This window comes from Anomaloglossus baeobatrachus, chromosome 12 (assembly GCF_048569485.1).
Source record: "Anomaloglossus baeobatrachus isolate aAnoBae1 chromosome 12, aAnoBae1.hap1, whole genome shotgun sequence".
Lineage (NCBI taxonomy): Eukaryota > Metazoa > Chordata > Amphibia > Anura > Aromobatidae > Anomaloglossus > Anomaloglossus baeobatrachus.
Window position 1 is genome coordinate 49,628,879 of NC_134364.1, and position 17,715 is coordinate 49,646,593.

General features: G+C 47.3%; 1 protein-coding gene across 2 annotated transcripts in view; it reads right to left on the bottom strand.

Annotated features, from left to right (window-relative positions):
• TMEM260 (transmembrane protein 260) overlaps positions 1-17,715 on the bottom strand; it is a 142,202-nt gene that overhangs the window by 4,637 nt on the left and 119,850 nt on the right. For both annotated transcript variants that reach the window (XM_075331282.1, XM_075331283.1), the window contains 6 exons: positions 17,069-17,241; positions 16,728-16,899; positions 15,163-15,311; positions 3,125-3,301; positions 1,165-1,218; positions 541-631 (listed from right to left, as the gene is read on the bottom strand). In XM_075331282.1, coding sequence (XP_075187397.1) covers positions 541-631; positions 1,165-1,218; positions 3,125-3,301; positions 15,163-15,311; positions 16,728-16,899; positions 17,069-17,241 — 816 coding nt within the window. The remainder of the gene's footprint in view (positions 1-540; positions 632-1,164; positions 1,219-3,124; positions 3,302-15,162; positions 15,312-16,727; positions 16,900-17,068; positions 17,242-17,715) is intronic.

Here is a 17,715-nt window from a genome sequence, read left to right on the forward strand (position 1 = left end):
AGCCTCGGCCATCTTTATGTAGAGCAACAATTCTTTTTTTCAGATCCTCAGAAAATTCTTTGCCATGAGGAGCCATGTTCCAGTGACCAGTATGAGAGAGTGTGTGAGGGATAACACCAAATGTAAGTCACCGATCCCCATTCACGCCTGAGACCTTGTAACACTAATGAGTCACATGACACCGGGGAGGGAAAATGACTAATTGGGCACAATTTGTCTATCTTCACTTTTATTACCAGCGGTTTAGACATTAATGGCTGTGTGCGGAGTTATTTAGAGGGCACCAAATTTACCCTGTTATACAAGCTGCGCACTGACACTGTACATTGTGTCACAGGGTCAGAGCTTCAGTGTTGTCCCATGAAAAGATATAATGCAATATTTACAAAAACGTGAAGGGTGTACTCACTTTTGTGGGATATTGTATGCCCATTGCTAGCTGTATGGTACTTATTCCTATCATTGATTCTGGCCCTAAAAATAATTCAAACCGTAAAAGTATATTTCTACATGGAATTATCAATAAAGTAAGTACCGTACCTGGTAAGAATAGAGGTACAGATGACTTTTGACAGATGGGGACAAATGTGGAGACTCGGCGAGGTCAAACAGAAAAAAAGCAGTTTTCACTCTAAAAAAGCAAAGTGACAGATGAGTTAAATTCTTGTTTGCAACTTAAAGGGAAGGTGTAATCTGCTCTAATCTGGGCAAAGATCATTGTGCAGGAAGGGTGAGCTGTGAAGTCTGATTATAGACATTAGACCTCTCCTTGTAGTCCTGTCTGTGGTGATGATAATGAGACTGCTGAAAAGCTTTCTATACAGAACAGAAAGTGAGAGTGTAATAGATTTAATTAGATTGAACTTCATTGTAGTAAGGTATATAATTACTCCGCTCTAATCTGGGCAAAGATCATTGTGCAGGAAGGAGGAACAGGTGAGCTATGAAAACTGATTATAGAGGTTAGATCTCGCTGTGTAATTCTGCCTGTGACGATAAAGAGACTGCTGAAAAGCCTTGTATAGAGAATAGGAAGTGCAAGTGTAATATGAGGCATAGGGGTCAGTGTGAAAAAGAGCAGCAAGGCAATATTTGGTCAGAGATCACTTACATCATGGCCGTTGTGTTACCGCAACTCCCCTAGAAATACACAATGAAACATACCTTGCTTCCCACATCTCTTCATTTGCTACGGCCTCCCACGAGGAAAGGTCAAACCTGTTAGGAAAGCAAATCTGAATTATATATAGATATACAGTACAAACCAAAAGTTTGGACACACCTTCTCTTTCAAAGAGTTTTCTTTATTTTCATGACTCTGAAAATTGTAGATTCACATTGAAGGCATCAAAACTATGAATTAACACATGTGGAATGAAATACTTAAAAAAGTGTGATACAACTGAAAATATGTCTTATATTCTAGGTTCTTCAAAGTAACCACCTTTTGCTTTGATTACTGCTTTGCACACTCTTGGCATTCTCTTGATGAGCTTCAAGAGGTAGTCACCGGAAATGGTCTACCAACAGTCTTGAAGGAGTTCCCAGAGATGCTTAGCACTTGTTGGCCCTTTTGCCTTCACTCTGCGGTCCAGATCACCCCAAACCATCTCGATTGGGTTCAGGTCTGGTGACTGTGGAGGCCAGGTCATCTGGTGTAGCACCCAATCACTCTCCTTCTTAGTCAAATAGCCCTTACACAGCCTGGAGGTGTGTTTGGGGCTATTGTCCTGTTGAAAAAATAAATGATGGTCCAACTAAACGCAAACCGGATGGAATAGCACGCCGCTGCAAGATGCTGTGGTAGCCATGCTGGTTCAGTATGCCCTCAATTTTGAATAAATCCCCAACAGTGTCACCAGCAAAGCACCCCCACACCATCACACCTCCTCCTCCATGTTTCACGGTGGGAACCAGGCCTGTAGAGTCCAGCCGTTCACCTTTTCATCATCGCACAAAGACATGGTGGTTGGGTCCAAAGATCTCAAATTTGGACTCATCAGACCAAAGCACAGATTTCCACTGGTCTAATGTCCATTCCTTGTGTTTTTTAGCCCAAACAAGTCTCTTCTGCTGGTTGCCTGTCCTTAGCAGTGGTTTCCTAGCAGCTATTTTACCATGAAGGCTGCTGCACAAAGTCTCCTCTTAACAGCTGTTCTAGAGATGTGTCTGCTGCTAGAACTCTGTGTGGCATTGACCTGGTCTCTAATCTGAGCTGCTGTTAACCTGCGATTTCTGAGGCTGGTGACTCGGATAAACTTATCCTCCGCAGCAGAGGTGACTCTTGGTCTTCCTTTCCTGGGGCGGTCCTCATGTGAGCCAGTTTCTTTGTAGCTTTTGAGGGTTTTTGCCACTGAACTTGGGGACACTTTCAAAGTTTTCCCAATTTTTTGGACTGACTGACCTTCATTTTTTAAAGTAATGATGGCCACTTGTTTTTCTTTACTTAGCTGCTTTTTTCTTGCCATAATACAAATTCTAACAGTCTATTTAGTAGGACTATCAGCTGTGTATCCACCAAACTTCTGCACAACACAACTGATGGTCCCAACCCCATTTATAAGGCAAGAAATCCCACTTATTAAACCTGATAGGGCACACCTGTGAAGTGAGAACCATTTCCGGTGACTACCTCTTGAAGCTCATCAAGAGAATGCCAAGAGTGTGCAAAGCAGTAATCAAAGCAAAAAGTGGCTACTTTGAAGAACCTAGAATATAAGACATATTTTCAGTTGTTTCACACTTTTTTGTTAACTATTTCATTCTACATGTGTTAATTCATAGTTTTGATGCCTTCAATGTGAATTTACAATTTTCAGAATCATGAAAATAAAGAAATCTCTTTGAATGAGGTGTGTCCAAACTTTTGGTCTGTACTGTATATATGTACTGATCATTTAAAGGGAAACTTCATTTTTCATTTTTTTTATTGCAAATATGAAAAAACTTTGGAAAACAGTCTAAAAAAATATTTCCTGATTTGACATCTACAGTGCAAAACTAATAGACGACATAACTAATCATTCAGGCTGCAATGTCATCAGATGACCTGTAGGGGGCACTAATAAGAGCCATATATAAGCTCAAGCTTACAATGCTGCTGGTATAATCAGACGGCACATACTTTCCAAACTCTTCCGTCCAGTTGTACAAATTGCCGGTCAGATTGATCCATTTCTCAGCATTGAAAATGACATTTTTGGACACCAGCTTCTCACAACATCCCCACGGCCACAGCGAATGCGTTTTCCTCCACGTCGGATCTCCTTCATTCAGTCCGATGCATACAAACGTTTCCCTACTGGAGGCAAAAATAAAAACACATGAAAACAAACATTCAAAAGACTTTAGAAAAAGGAATCCGTCACAAAGGCTTTGCAGAATTGCAGAATACCTTTTCATGGAGGATAAATGTATACTTTAATGGTGACTTCTGTATTCACTAATTACCCAGTGGAGCACAGCGAGAAAAAGGGAGACTTTTTGTAAAAGTGTAGAAAAGCATTGAATGCTGCGCTTTTCTAGACTTGTAAAAAAAATTGTATATTTACAAAACATTGAGAAACACAAAACAACCGATAAATGATCCATCATAGTCCTATTCTGTACACTGTACTGTTTTAACTGTCATGGTATTAATCCCTTCACGACCTATTACGTAGCGGTACGTCCTAAATCATGAAGGGGTAATTACCACCAGTTGCTGCGATGAGCCGGTGGTGATCCCCGCACATGTCTGCTGATTTGTACAGCAGACATGTGTGCCTCGCAGGCGCAGAGGGATCTGCGATCCACCTGCACCTGTTAACCCCTTAAAAAAGGCAAATATCCAGCATCAAGAGTAGTAGATTAAAACTTGCTTTTATTTCGACAAGTAAAAACAAAATGTAGTCCAGAGAGCACAGAGGCACAAGTATTAAGCGTGTAAACCAACGCGTTTCGACCAGAGCGTCTTATTCATGGCATGAAATAAAAGCAAGTTTTAATCTACTACTCTCCTTGATGCTGGATATTTGCCTTTTTGAAGTTGTCTTTCCGCCCGGGCCTGGGCGTTCCCTGCATCGGTTGGAGTCCGGGAGTGAAGAGGGGTGAGCTGACTTTGGTTCTTGTTAACCCCTTAAATCACGCTGTCAAAATGTGACAGTGCGATTTAAAGGGAACCTGTCACCAGTTTTATGCCCTATAAGCTGCGGCCACCACCAGTGGACTCTTATATACAGGATTCTAACATACTGTATATAAGAGTCCAGGCCGCTGTGAGAACATAAAAAACACTTTATAATACTCACCTAAACCGGTTGCTACGGTGCTGGTAGGCCCGGTGGGCGGCGCTGTTCTTCGGGACCGGCGCCTCCTCTCTCGGACATCTTGCTCCTCCGTCTTCTGAAGCCTGTGTGCATGACGCGTCCACGTCATACACACTCGCCGACACTGAGGTCCTGCGCAGGCGCAATTTGATCTGCCCTACTCAGGGCAGATTAAAGTATTGTAGTGCGCCTGCGCAGGACCTCAGTGTCGGCGAGTGTGTATGACGTGGACGCGTCATGCACACAGGCTTCAGAAGACGGAGGAGCAAGATGTCCGAGAGAGGAGGCGCCGGTCCCAGAGAACAGCGCCGCCCACCGGGCCTACCAGCACCGCAGCAACCGGTTCAGGTGAGTATTATAAAGTGTTTTTTATGTTCTCACAGCGGCCTGCGCTCTTATATACAGCATGTTAGAATGCTGTATATAAGAGCCCATTGGTGGTGGCCGCAGCTTATAGGCCATAAAACTGGTGACAGGTTCCCTTTAAATTAGCCGCAGCTGGGATCGCGCCTTTCCCTGCCGCCATCGGATGCCCCATGATGCGATCACGGGGAACTGATAGTTGCCATGGTAGTGACAGGTCATGTGATGAATCCTGTCGCTATCACAACGTAGCTCCTTTTACAGCCAACAGAATGCCAGCTTTAACAAGAATCCTGCATTTCTGCTGATCAGAGCTGTGCAGCTCTGATCAACAGAAATGAATCAGCGATCAGACAGCCAATCCTTATAGGCCCCTAGAGGGACTAGTAAAAGAAGAAAAAAAGGTTTTAAAATTTAAAAAAAAACAAAAAAAACCCTTAAAAGTTCAAATAACCCCCCCTCATTTGCCTCATTAAAAATTAAAGGGTTAAAAAAATTAAAAATGCACACATATTTGGTATTGCCACATTCAGAAATGCCCGATCTATCAAAATATAAAATCAATTAATCTGATCGGTAAACAAATTCCAAACGCCAAAATTACGTTTTTTTGATTGTCGCAAATTTTGTGCAAAATGCAATAACAGGCGATCAAAACGTAGCATCTGCGCAAAAATGGTACAGTTCAAGATACAAAAAATAAGCCATCAGTGATCCCCATATCCGGAAAAATGAGAACACTACGGGTCATGGAAAATGGCGCAAAACGTGCGCCACTTTACTTGGAAACACTTCTGAATCCTAACCCCTTAGATAAAAGTAAACCTGTTCATGTTTGGTGTCTACGAACTCACACCGACCCGAGACATCACACCCACACATCAGTTTTACCATATAGTGAACACGGTGAATAAAATACCCTAAAAAATCATGCAATCGCACTTTTCTTTTGCAATTTTTCCGCACTTGGAATTTTTTAGCCATTTTCCAGTACACTATATGGTAAAACTCATGGTTTAATTTAAAAGTACAACTCGTCTCGCAAAAAAACAAGCCCTCATATGGCAAGATTGATGGAAAAATAAAAAAAAGTTATGGCTCTCGTATAAATGAGAGCAAAACTCAAAAATGAAAAACGGAAAATCGCCTGGGGGGGGGGGGGGGTAGGGGTTAGAGGGGTTTGTTCACGTTTGGGGAATTTAATTTTTTTTTATACTTGCTTACAGGTACTTGGGGCTAAAAATAATTTTTAGAATTGTTTTGTTTTTTTTTAATTTTGCATTGATTGGCGTATAGAGGCTGTTTGTTTATGTAAACATTCAACTATGATCTATGAAAGGAGCTCAGAAAAAGACAGATAACATTATAGACTCGTCAGGCTGTCATAAGAGCTGGCGCCGATTAGGAGAAGGAAGCTAAAGGTTACAAACTCTCTAATCAAAATGAGCTCACTGACACGCACTCAGTTAACTCATTGTGCAGCCAGGAAAAGACAGTGAATAAAGTTTCATAGTTTCGTAGTTTTTAAGGTTGAAGGGAGACTCTAAGTCCATCTAGTTCAACCCGTAGCCTAACACGTTGATCCAGAGGAAGGCAAAAAAAACCCAATGTGTCAAATAAGCTCCAATGGGGAAAAAATGTCCTTCCTGACTCCACATCCGGCAATCAGACTAGTTCCCTGGATCAATACCCTGTCATAAAATCTAATATACATACTGGTAATATTATATTTTTCAAGAAAGGCGTCCAGGCTCTGCTTAAATGTTAGTAGTGAATCACTCATTACAACATCATGCGGCAGAGAGTTCCACAGTCTCACTGCTCGTACAGTAAAGAATCCTCGTCTGTGATTATGATTAAACCTTCTTTCCTCAAGACGTAGCGGATGCCCCCTGTTCCAGTCGCAGGCCTAGGTGTAAAGAGATCTTTGGAAAGGTCTCTGTACTGTCCCCTCATATATTTATACATTGTGATTAGATCCCCCTAAGCCTTTGTTTTTCCAAACTAAATAACCCCAAGTTTAATAACCTGTCTTGGTATTGCAGCCCCCCCCATTCCTCTAATAATCTAGGTCGCTCTTCTATCTACCTGTAAGATTATGCTATTTATAACCTTCTATACTTTTGCTATCAAGAAAAGCATCCATTCCTCTCTTAAACTCATTCAGTGAGTTGGCCATCACCACTTCCTCAGGAAGAGCGTTCCAGAGCCTCACTGCTCTTACCGTGAAGAACCCTCTTCTATGCTGATGTAGGAATTTTCTTTCCTCCAAACGAAGAGAATGCCCCCTTGTTCTTGTCATAGTCCTTGGTACAAACAGATCATGGGAGAGATCTCTATATGGCCCTCTGATATATTTGTACATATTTATTAGGTCTCCCCTAAGTCTTCTCTTTTCTAGAGTAAATAGACCTAATTTTGATAACCTTTCCGTGTATTGTAATGCACCCACTCCATTTATTATTTTGGTAGCCCGCCTCTGAACCCTTTCAAGTTCAGTAATGTTTTTCTTGAGCACCGGCGCCCAAAATTGCACACAATACTCCAAGTGTGGTCTGACAAGTGATTTGTACAGAGGGAGAATGATGTTTCCATCTCGTGCCCCCAGACCTCTTCTAATGCATCCCATCACCCTAATTGCTTTGGTGGCTGCTGCCTGACACTGGGCACTCCAATTTAGCTTCTTATTGACTAAGATGCCTAAAGGCTGCTTTACACCAGACAATCTATCGTGCGATAGATCGTCGGGGTCACGGTTTTTGTGACGCACATCCGGCATCGCTGGCGATGCCGGCCTGTGTGACACCTCCTAGCGACGCAGTATCGCTCACAAATCGTGAGTCATGTACTGCTCGCTAGGTTCCATAATATCGTTTAATTTAGTTGTTCATCGTTTCCGTGGTATCACACGCCGCTCCGTGTGACACCCCGGGAACGATGAACAGCAGCTCACCTGCGTCACGCGGCCGCCGCCGGCTATGTGAAGGAAGGAGGTGGGCGGGATGTTTACGTCCCGCTCATCTCCACCCCTCCGCTTCCATTGGCCAGCGGCCGTGTGACATCGCTGTGACGCCGAACATCCCTCCCACTCCAGGAAGTGGACGTTCGCCGCCCACAGCGTGGTTGCATGAGAGGTAAGTACGTGTGATGGGGGGTTACCGACTTTGTGCGACACGGGCAGCGATTTGCCCGTGACGCAAAAAGGACGGGGGCGGGTACGATCAATTGTGAAATTGCACAAACGGTCGTACCGTGTAAAGCAGCCTTAAAGTGGTTTTAAAAAGGCTTTCTATAAAAAAAAGTGGTAATGCATCTTCTTGTGGAGAGTGATAAGCCAGTGTAAGGAGACCTATATGCCATGCAATGCTCCTCTGGAAATTTAAATATGCAAATTGTTTCTTCAGAGAGGAAAAGGATTAGTGTCACTTATTAGGAGTACCAATCCTATCAGTCAATATTGACCTTTTAACAAACCTTGACTTAAGGTGGCTTTACACACTGCAACATCGCAAACGACATCGCTGTCACGTCACCGGTTTTGTGACGTTATAGCGACCTCCCCAGCGACATTGCAGTGTGTGAAACACATCAGCAACCTGGCCCCCGCTGTGAAGTTGCTGATCGCTACACATACAATATCGTTTAATTTAGTTGACCATCGTTTCCGTGGTAGCACACGCCGCTCCGTGTGACACCACGGGAACGATGAGCAGCTCACCTGCCTCCCGCGGCCGCCACCGGCTCTATGTGGAAGGAAGGAGGTGGGCGGGATGTTTACGTCCCGCTCATCTCCGCCCCTCCGCTTCTATTGGCCGGCGGCCGTGTGACGTCGCTGTGACGCCGAACGTCCCTCCCACTCCAGGAAGTGGACGTTCGCCGCCCACAGCGAGGTCGCACGAGAGGTAAGTATGTGTGACGGGGGGTTACTAACTTTGTGCGACACGGGCAGCGATTTGCCCGTGACGCAAAAAGGACGGGGGCGGGTACGATCGATTGTGAAATCGCACAATCGGTCGTACTGTGTAAAGCAGCCTTTAGTCTTTTTCCATGTCTGATTTCCCCAGCAGTTTCCCATTTAGTAATGTGGCTGTGGAAGGCACATGGTGCAAAACTGTTAATGAAACTCAACTGTCAATCACGGTGGTTATTATTGACTTAATCATAAAATATGTTAAACAGCCACAATCAGAGCTAGATTAACTCCATTCACCAATATTGCTCATTAACAGCAATGAGGTAGCAAGTAACAGACATGTGAAAAGAAGGGAATTTTGTTTACATACCGTAAATTCCTTTTCTTCTAGCTCCAATTGGGAGACCCAGACAATTGGGTGTATAGCTACTGCCTCCGGAGGCCACACAAAGTATTACACTTAAAAGTGTAAGGCCCCTCCCCTTCTGGCTATACACCCTCCCGTGGGATCACGGGCTCCTCAGTTTTAGTGCAAAAGCAAGAAGGAGGAAAGCCAATAACAGGTTTAAAGACAAATTCAATCCGAAGAAACATCGGAGAACTGAAACCATTCAACATGAACAACATGTGTACTCGAAAAAACCAAAAATCCCTAAGAAAACAGGGCGGGTGCTGGGTCTCCCAATTGGAGCTAGAAGAAAAGGAATTTACGGTAAGTAAACAAAATTCCCTTCTTCTTTTTCGCTCCTAATTGGGAGACCCAGACAATTGGGACGTCCAAAAGCAGTCCCTGGGTGGGTTAAAGAATACCTCGTGATAGGGCCGTCAAACAGCCCTGTCCTACAGGTGGGCAACCGCCGCCTGAAGGACTTGTCTACCTAGGCTGACGTCCGCCGAAGCGTAGGTATGCACCTGATAATGCTTGGTAAAGGTGTGCAGACTCGACCAGGTAGCCGCCTGGCACACCTGCTGAGCCGTAGCCTGGTGCCGTAATGCCCAGGACGCACCCACGGCTCTGGTAGAATGGGCCTTCAGCCCTGAAGGAACCGGAAGCCCCGCAGAACGGTAGGTTTCAAGAATTGGTTCCTTGATCCACCGAGCCAGGGTGGATTTGGAAGCTTGCGATCCTTTACGCTGACCAGCGACAAGGACAAAGAGTGCATCCGAGCGGCGTAAGGGCGCCGTGCGGGAAATGTAGATCCTGAGTGCTCTGACCAGATCCAACAAATGCAAACCTTTCTCAAATTGATGAACTGGATGAGGACACAAGGAAGGTAATGTGACATCCTGATTGAGATGAAAGGGGGATACCACCTTAGGGAGAAACTCAGGAACCGGGCGTAGAACCACCTTGTCCTGGTGAAACACCAGGAAGGGAGATTTGCATGAGAGCGCCGCCAGCTCGGACACTCTCCGAAGAGACGTGACCGCCACTAGAAAAGCCACTTTCTGTGAAAGACGAGAAAGGGAAACATCCTTCATAGGCTCGAAAGGCGGCTTCTGGAGAGCAATTAGAACCTTGTTCAGATCCCAGGGCTCTAACGGCCGCTTGTAAGGAGGGACGATATGACCAACTCCTTGCAGGAACGTGCGCACCTGAGTAAGTCGTGCTAGGCGTTTCTGAAAAAATACAGATAGCGCTGAGACTTGTCCTTTAAGGGAGCTGAGCGACAAACCTTTTTCCAACCCGGATTGCAGGAAGGAAAGAAAAGTAGGCAATGCAAAAGGCCAGGGAGGAACTCCCTGAGCCGCGCACCAAGATAAGAATATCTTCCACGTCCTGTGGTAGATCTTGGCGGAGGATGGTTTTCTAGCCTGCCTCATGGTGGTAATAACATTTCCAGATAATCCTGAAGACGCTAGGATCCAGGACTCAATGGCCACACAGTCAGGTTCAGGGCCGCAGAATTCAGGTGGATAAACGGCCCTTGAGATAGCAAGTCTGGTCGTTCTGGTAGTGCCCATGGTTGGCCTACCGTGAGGTGCCACAGATCTGGGTACCACGATCTCCTCGGCCAGTCTGGAGCGACGAGGATGGCGCGACGGCAGTCGACCCTGATCTTGCGCAGCACTCTGGGTAACAATGCCAGAGGTGGGAACACATAAGGTAGTCGGAATTGCGACCAATCTTGAACTAAGGCGTCTGCCGCCAGAGCTCGGTGATCGTGAGACCGTGCCATGAAAACCGGGACCTTGTTGTTGTACCGTGACGCCATCAGGTCGACGTCCGGCATCCCCCAGCGGCGACAGATCTCCTGAAACACGTCCGGGTGAAGGGACCATTCCCCTGCGTCCATACCCTGGCGACTGAGGAAGTCTGCTTCCCAGTTTTCCACGCCTGGGATGTGAACTGCGGAAATGGTGGAAGCCGTGTCTTCCACCCACGTTAGAATCCGTCGGACTTCCTGGAAGGCTTGCCGACTGCGTGTGCCACCTTGGTGGTTGATGTATGCTACCGCTGTGGAGTTGTCCGACTGAATTCGGATCTGCTTGCCTTCCAGCCACTGCTGGAAGGCTTGTAGGGCAAGATACACTGCTCTGATTTCTAGAACATTGATCTGGAGGGTGGACTCTTGCTGAGTCCACGTACCCTGAGCCCTGTGGTGGAGAAAAACCGCTCCCCACCCTGACAGGCTCGCGTCCGTCGTGACCACCGCCCAGGATGGGGGTAGGAAGGACTTTCCCTTTGACAATGAGGTGGGAAGAAGCCACCACTGAAGAGATTCCTTGGCCGCCTGAGAAAGGGAGACGTTCCTGTCGAGGGACGTCGACTTCCCGTCCCATTGACGGAGAATGTCCCATTGTAGTGGACGCAGATGAAACTGCGCGAAAGGGACTGCCTCCATTGCTGCAACCATCTTCCCTAGGAAGTGCATGGCGCGTCTCAAGGGGTGTGACTGGCCTTGAAGGAGAGATTGCACCCCTGTCTGTAGTGAACGCTGTTTGTCCAGCGGAAGCATCACTGTCGCTGAGAGAGTATGAAACTCCATGCCAAGGTATGTTATCGATTGGGTCGGGGTGAGATTTGACTTTGAAAAGTTGATGATCCACCCGAAACTCTGGAGAGTCTCCAGCGCAACGTTCAGGCTGTTTTGGCATGCCTCTTGGGAGGGTGCCTTGACAAGTAGATCGTCCAAATAAGGGATCACCGAGTGACCCTGAGAGTGCAGGACTGCTACTACTGCTGCCATGACCTTGGTGAAGACCCTTGGAGCTGTCGCCAAACCGAAAGGCAGGGCTACGAACTGAAGGTGTTCGTCTCCTATAACGAAGCGTAGAAAACGCTGGTGCTCTGGAGAAATCGGCACGTGGAGATAAGCATCTTTGATGTCTATTGATGCTAGGAAATCTCCTTGAGACATTGAGGCGATGACGGAACGGAGGGATTCCATCCGGAACCGCCTGGTTTTCACATGCTTGTTGAGCAGTTTTAGGTCCAGAACAGGACGGAAAGACCCGTCCTTTTTTGGCACCACAAACAAATTGGAGTAAAAACCGTGACCTTGTTCCAGAAGGAACGGGGGTCACCACTCCTTCCGCTTTTAGAGTGGACACCGCTAGCCGCAGAGCATCGGCTCGGTCGGGAGGTGGAGAAGTTCTGAAGAAGCGAGTTGGAGGACGAGAGCTGAACTCTATCCTGTACCCGTGAGACAGAATGTCTCTCACCCAACGGTCTGTGACCTGTGGCAGCCAAATGTCGCCAAAGCGGGAGAGCCTGCCACCGACCGAGGATGCGGAGAGAGGAGGCCGAAAGTCATGTGGAAGCCGCCTTGGTAGCGGGTCTTCCGGCTGTCTTTTTTGGCCGTGACTGAGTTCGCCAAGAATCTGAGCTCCTCTGATCCTTTTGAGTCCTTTTGGACGAGGAGAATTGGGACCTGCCTGAGCCTCGAAAGGACCGAAACCCCGACTGTCCTCTCCTCTGTTGGGGTTTATTTTGTCTGGGCTGAGGTAAAGATGAATCTTTACCCTTGGAGTGTTTAATGATTTCATCTAAGCGCTCCCCAAACAGTCGGTCACGAGAAAATGGCAAACTGGTTAAACACTTTTTGGAAGCAGAATCTGCCTTCCATTCTCTTAACCACAAGGCTCTGCGTAAAACTACGGAGTTGGCGGACGCCACTGCCGTACGGCTCGTAGAGTCTAGGACAGCATTGATCGCGTAAGACGCAAATGCAGACATTTGAGAGGTTAAGGGTGCCACCTGCGGAGCAGATGTACGTGTGACCGTGTCCATCTGTGTAAGACCAGCAGAAATAGCTTGGAGTGCCCATACGGCTGCGAATGCTGGAGCAAACGACGCGCCGATAGCTTCATAGATGGATTTCAACCAGAGCTCCATCTGCCTTTCAGTGGCATCTTTAAGTGCCGCCCCATCTTCCACTGCAACTAAGGATCTAGCTGCGAGCCTGGAGATTGGAGGATCCACCTTGGGACACTGGGTCCAGCCCTTGACCACGTCTGGGGGAAAAGGATAACGTGTATCCTTAAGCCGCTTGGAAAAACGCTTATCCGGATAAGCGTGGTGTTTCTGGATTGCTTCTCTAAAGTCAGAGTGGTCCAGAAAAACACTTAATTTACGCTTGGGATACCTGAAATGGAATTTCTCCTGCTGTGAAGCTGTCTCCTCCACAGGAGGAGCAGGGGGAGAAATGTCCAACATTTTATTGATGGACGCTATAAGATCATTCACTATGGCGTCACCATCTGGTGTATCCAAATTGAGAGCGGTCTCAGGATCAGAATCCTGATCAGCCATCTCCACCTCATCATACAGAGAGTCCTCCTGCTGGGACCCTGACCAGTGTGATGAAGTCGAGGGCCGCTCATAGCGAGCTCGTTTAGGCTGTCTGGGACTGTCGTCCGAGTCAGAGCCATCACCCTGGGATGCAAGAGACACCCCCGGATCCCGGAGCTGTTGCGACTGAGGGGGACCAGGGAGCAATGAGTTAACAGTGTCCATGGCCTGAGGTACTGGTCTAGACTGCAATGTTTCAAGAATTTTAGTCATAGTCATAGACAATCTGTCAGCAAAGACTGCAAACTCCGTCCCTGTCACCTGGACAGTATTTACAGGAGGTTCTGCCTGGGTCACCTCCAGCAGAGGCCCCGGCCGAGCAAGTGCCACAGGGGCCGAGCACTGCACACAGTGGGGGTCAGTGGAACCTGCCGGTAGAACAGCCCCACAAGCGGTACAAGCAGCATAGAAAGCCTGTGCCTTGGCACCTTTGCTTTTTGCGGTCGACATGCTGTTGTGTCCTCTGAGAATCTAGGAGGGTATATAGCAGAGGATCCCCAGCGACCGTACAGTGAAATGTAAAGCTGCAAGCATAAAATACAATATACACTTCGGCACCAGTGGGGTCAGCCCTTGAGGGCAGCTTACCGCCCGCTGAAAAGCGGGTGTGTGGGCACCAGAATCCCGTGTCTGGGTCTCCCAGTCTCCTCTCTCCAGCTCAGACTGCACACAGGAATGGCTGCCGGCGTCCTGTGAAGAGAGGGATCGTGGGCGTGCCTCAAACAAAGTGCGGGAAACTGGCGTCCCACTGTGCCCAGTGTGAGGGCTGGAGTATGCAAAGCAGACTCCAGCCCTCTGCGCTGACATTCTATACAGCGTCCCGCCCTTCCCCTGACTGGCAGGCCTGGGGGCGGGAACGAAACGAAACTAGGCCGCAGAAAACCGGGGACTCGAGTAATAAGCGCGGCCGTGATATATGCACGGCCAGCGCGGAAGTCCCCGGCGCACCACAAGTCCCAGCCGCGCCGCAGCGCTGACAACAGTGGCCGCGCGGCAGTTTCAATACATGTCCCCTCTCAGCAAAGCTGTAGATAGGAATGGCACCAGCGCGCAGCGCTGTTGTCCCCGGCGCACTAACACACCCAGCAATGCTGCAGTGTGCGCGCGGATTGTACGGGGACACAGAGTACCTTGTCGTAGCAGGGCCCTGTCCCTGACGATACTCTGCTCCATATCCAGCAGATTCCCCAGGGGCTGTGGACGGAGCACGGTCTCTGTGCCTGGAGACCGGTAAATCCCACTTCACCCAGAGCCCTAAGGGGGATGGGGAAGGATGCAGCATGTGGGCTCCAGCCTCTGTACCCGCCATGGGTACCTCAACCTTAACAAACACCTCCGACAAAAGTGGGGTGAGAAGGGAGCATGCTGGGGGCCCCATATGGGCCCTCTTTTCTTCCATCCGACATAGTCAGCAGCTGCTGCTGACTAAACAGTGGAGCTATGCGTGTATGTGTGCCTCCTTCGCACAAAGCATGAAAACTGAGGAGCCCGTGATCCCACGGGAGGGTGTATAGGCAGAAGGGGAGGGGCCTTACACTTTTAAGTGTAATACTTTGTGTGGCCTCCGGAGGCAGTAGCTATACACCCAATTGTCTGGGTCTCCCAATTAGGAGCGAAAAAGAAATATACAATGTTCTTTACCTGTTTACATTTCACGTGGAAGGATCCTGATGCGATATGTGTACAGAAACAGGGTACAAATCAAGAAGACGGCCCGGCCCAAGAGCTTGCAATCTATTTATCCAGACATAAGATAAACCCACCACAGTATACATAAGCCTTACTTTTCATTTACTGCGAGCAAATGCTGAAGATTAAAGGTAACGGTTCCATCTGGAAGTTTTACGGCTACTGGATTCCACTTATTGCCTGGAAAATAGACGCCTGGCAAGTGTTTTTCTGTCTTTTGTAGATACCACTCATATGTCATCATCTGCGGAGAGAGACACATACATGTAACATGCCTTATAAACTGCAGGACCCAACGTCATTAAAAGCAATGGAGGTGTTAAAATCAACCTGTGCACTGTTGATTACATTGCATGTTCCAAAGATCCACCATAAAATATCTGTTATCTGAGGATGGAAGTTTGGGCTGCTCGGAGACTTGGCTGCTTGGAGAATGGGTTGCTCAGAGGATGGACTGCTCGAAGGATGGACTGCTCGAAGGATGGGCTGCTCGGCTCGGAGACTGGGCTGCTCAGAGGATGGGCTGCTCGGAGGATGGGCTGCTCGGAGGATGGGCTGCTCGGCTCGGAGACTGGGCTGCTCAGAGGATGGGCTGCTTGGAGGATGGGCTGCTTGGAGGATGGGCTGCTCGGAGGATGGGCTGCTCGGAGGATGGGCTGCTCGGAGGATGGGCTGCTCGGAGGATGGGTCGCTCAGAGGATGGGGTGCTCGGAGGATGGGCTGCTCGGAGAATGGTCTACTGGGCAAATGGGCTACTTGAGAGTCCTATGTCTCCCAATGTGCCCTTGAGTTTGACCACAAAAGGAGAGGAGAAGAAGGGTCCTGTAGTCTACAGGACAGTCAGATCACTGAGGATATTTGAGGAGCAAACCCAAAATGACATCATCACAAGTAATTAGAGATGTCATACTGGGGGTTGCATGATCATGTGTTTTCAAGAACGCACAACTCCCCAACTCCTGGCTTTGCGATTACCAGGGGGTGGTGAGCTCCTGACTGATTGACATTTCGAAAGAGTGGCATCTTCACACCCACTGTGTTCTCTCTGACGCTGAAAGCACAGGCAGATTTGCCTCTGCAGCATCAGAAAAGCCCAGTGGCACTGAAGTTGGAATAAACCAGCCAGTTCCAGAGCAGGGCTTACAAGCTCTTTCCTTACCGAGGAGACTATCCACCTCTGATAGACTGCAGCAGTGGCTGCTAACGTAGGCAACAAGCAGTAACTTATAGAATTACTGTAATTATTTGTATGCTCTTAAGAATAGAGAGGATTTTTAACAAGAGGTAGATTGCAAAGTTGCTTAATTTTACAAATACTTTGCAATTTTACCCTTTGAAGAACTTGAGAATAATCCAGTTATGTGCGCAGGTCTTAGCACTGGTCTAGTTTTTCTAGATGGTAATGGTGGAGATTGGAAGAAGCTCCACAACAGACATTCTTAATCAAAGTTGTATGCTACATTGTTTTAGGTGGAACTGTCAGACCAATGCTCATATTTGGATCACATTTACCCCTAAGATGGCCTTATCTCTAGTCACTCACATGCACACTATTACGTCAAGGTGAATGTGGTTCATGCAGCCCCACAAGTTTTCGGATAGTCCAAAGCATCCTAAAAGCTGAAGTCATGCTTTCTGTATGACTTGTCTCTACACTCACCTCCTGATCCACCAGGGACAGGTCAGGACGAAGTCCCTCACAAAAATGAAGGTAACGCATAGAATTGCCGGGCAGATCACCTCTCAGCAAAACGATCGCATTCTGAGGCATCGAGAACAAAATGTTCCTTGCAAACTTGTCCACTACGTAATTGTTACTTTGGTCACAAATACTAAAAAAAGAGTGAAAATTGAATAATTACTATCATAACGCCACAAATCTAGACCATTGGGCACGAGAGAGCGAACCCGCATTCCTTCTGGTTTTTGTCTGTACCCCATGATCTAGACTGAAGATGCTATCCTAATATAACTGGTCTACAAAGCTCAACCTAGACCTACCTGTAGTTAGTTTGTATATGACGAGCAACCACTGCTACTGTGAAAATCCATTCCATGAAGAGAGTCAACTTTTTGCTTGCCATTCTTGTTCTTATGCTGCCCATCAATAAGGCCAAGCCATGTCCCGCCAGGCTACATACCACAATATTACTCTGCATCCAAAACCTCTCCACCTATGGGACAAAGTAATACATATCATGAGCAAATCAGATGTTTTGACATTGCACTCATCATCTGGTGATTTTTATTGTTACAGGAAGCTTCCCCTGCAGTACAGGTAAAGAAGGAGGACACAGCTGCATCAAAAGGGTCAATCTGCAAGATGAGGACATATCTGAATATAAAGGTTAATCTTAAAAAAAAAAAAAAGATACAGCTGCCTGTAAATGTGATCTGATTATTTCTGTACATACTCAAAAGCATGCTGAAGATAAGTTTTGACAGGATTTACCTCAGTTACTGTTTCTACCCTCCTCCTGTTCCATATTAGGCTACTGTCACACATCAGTTTTTTTCCCATCAGGCACAATCCGGAAAAAAACGGATAAAACTGATCCGGAACCGGATCCGTTTTATCCCCATTGATTTGTATTAGTGCCAGATTGTGCCTGATGGCGTTGTGTTGCATCCGGCTTTTGCTGGATCCG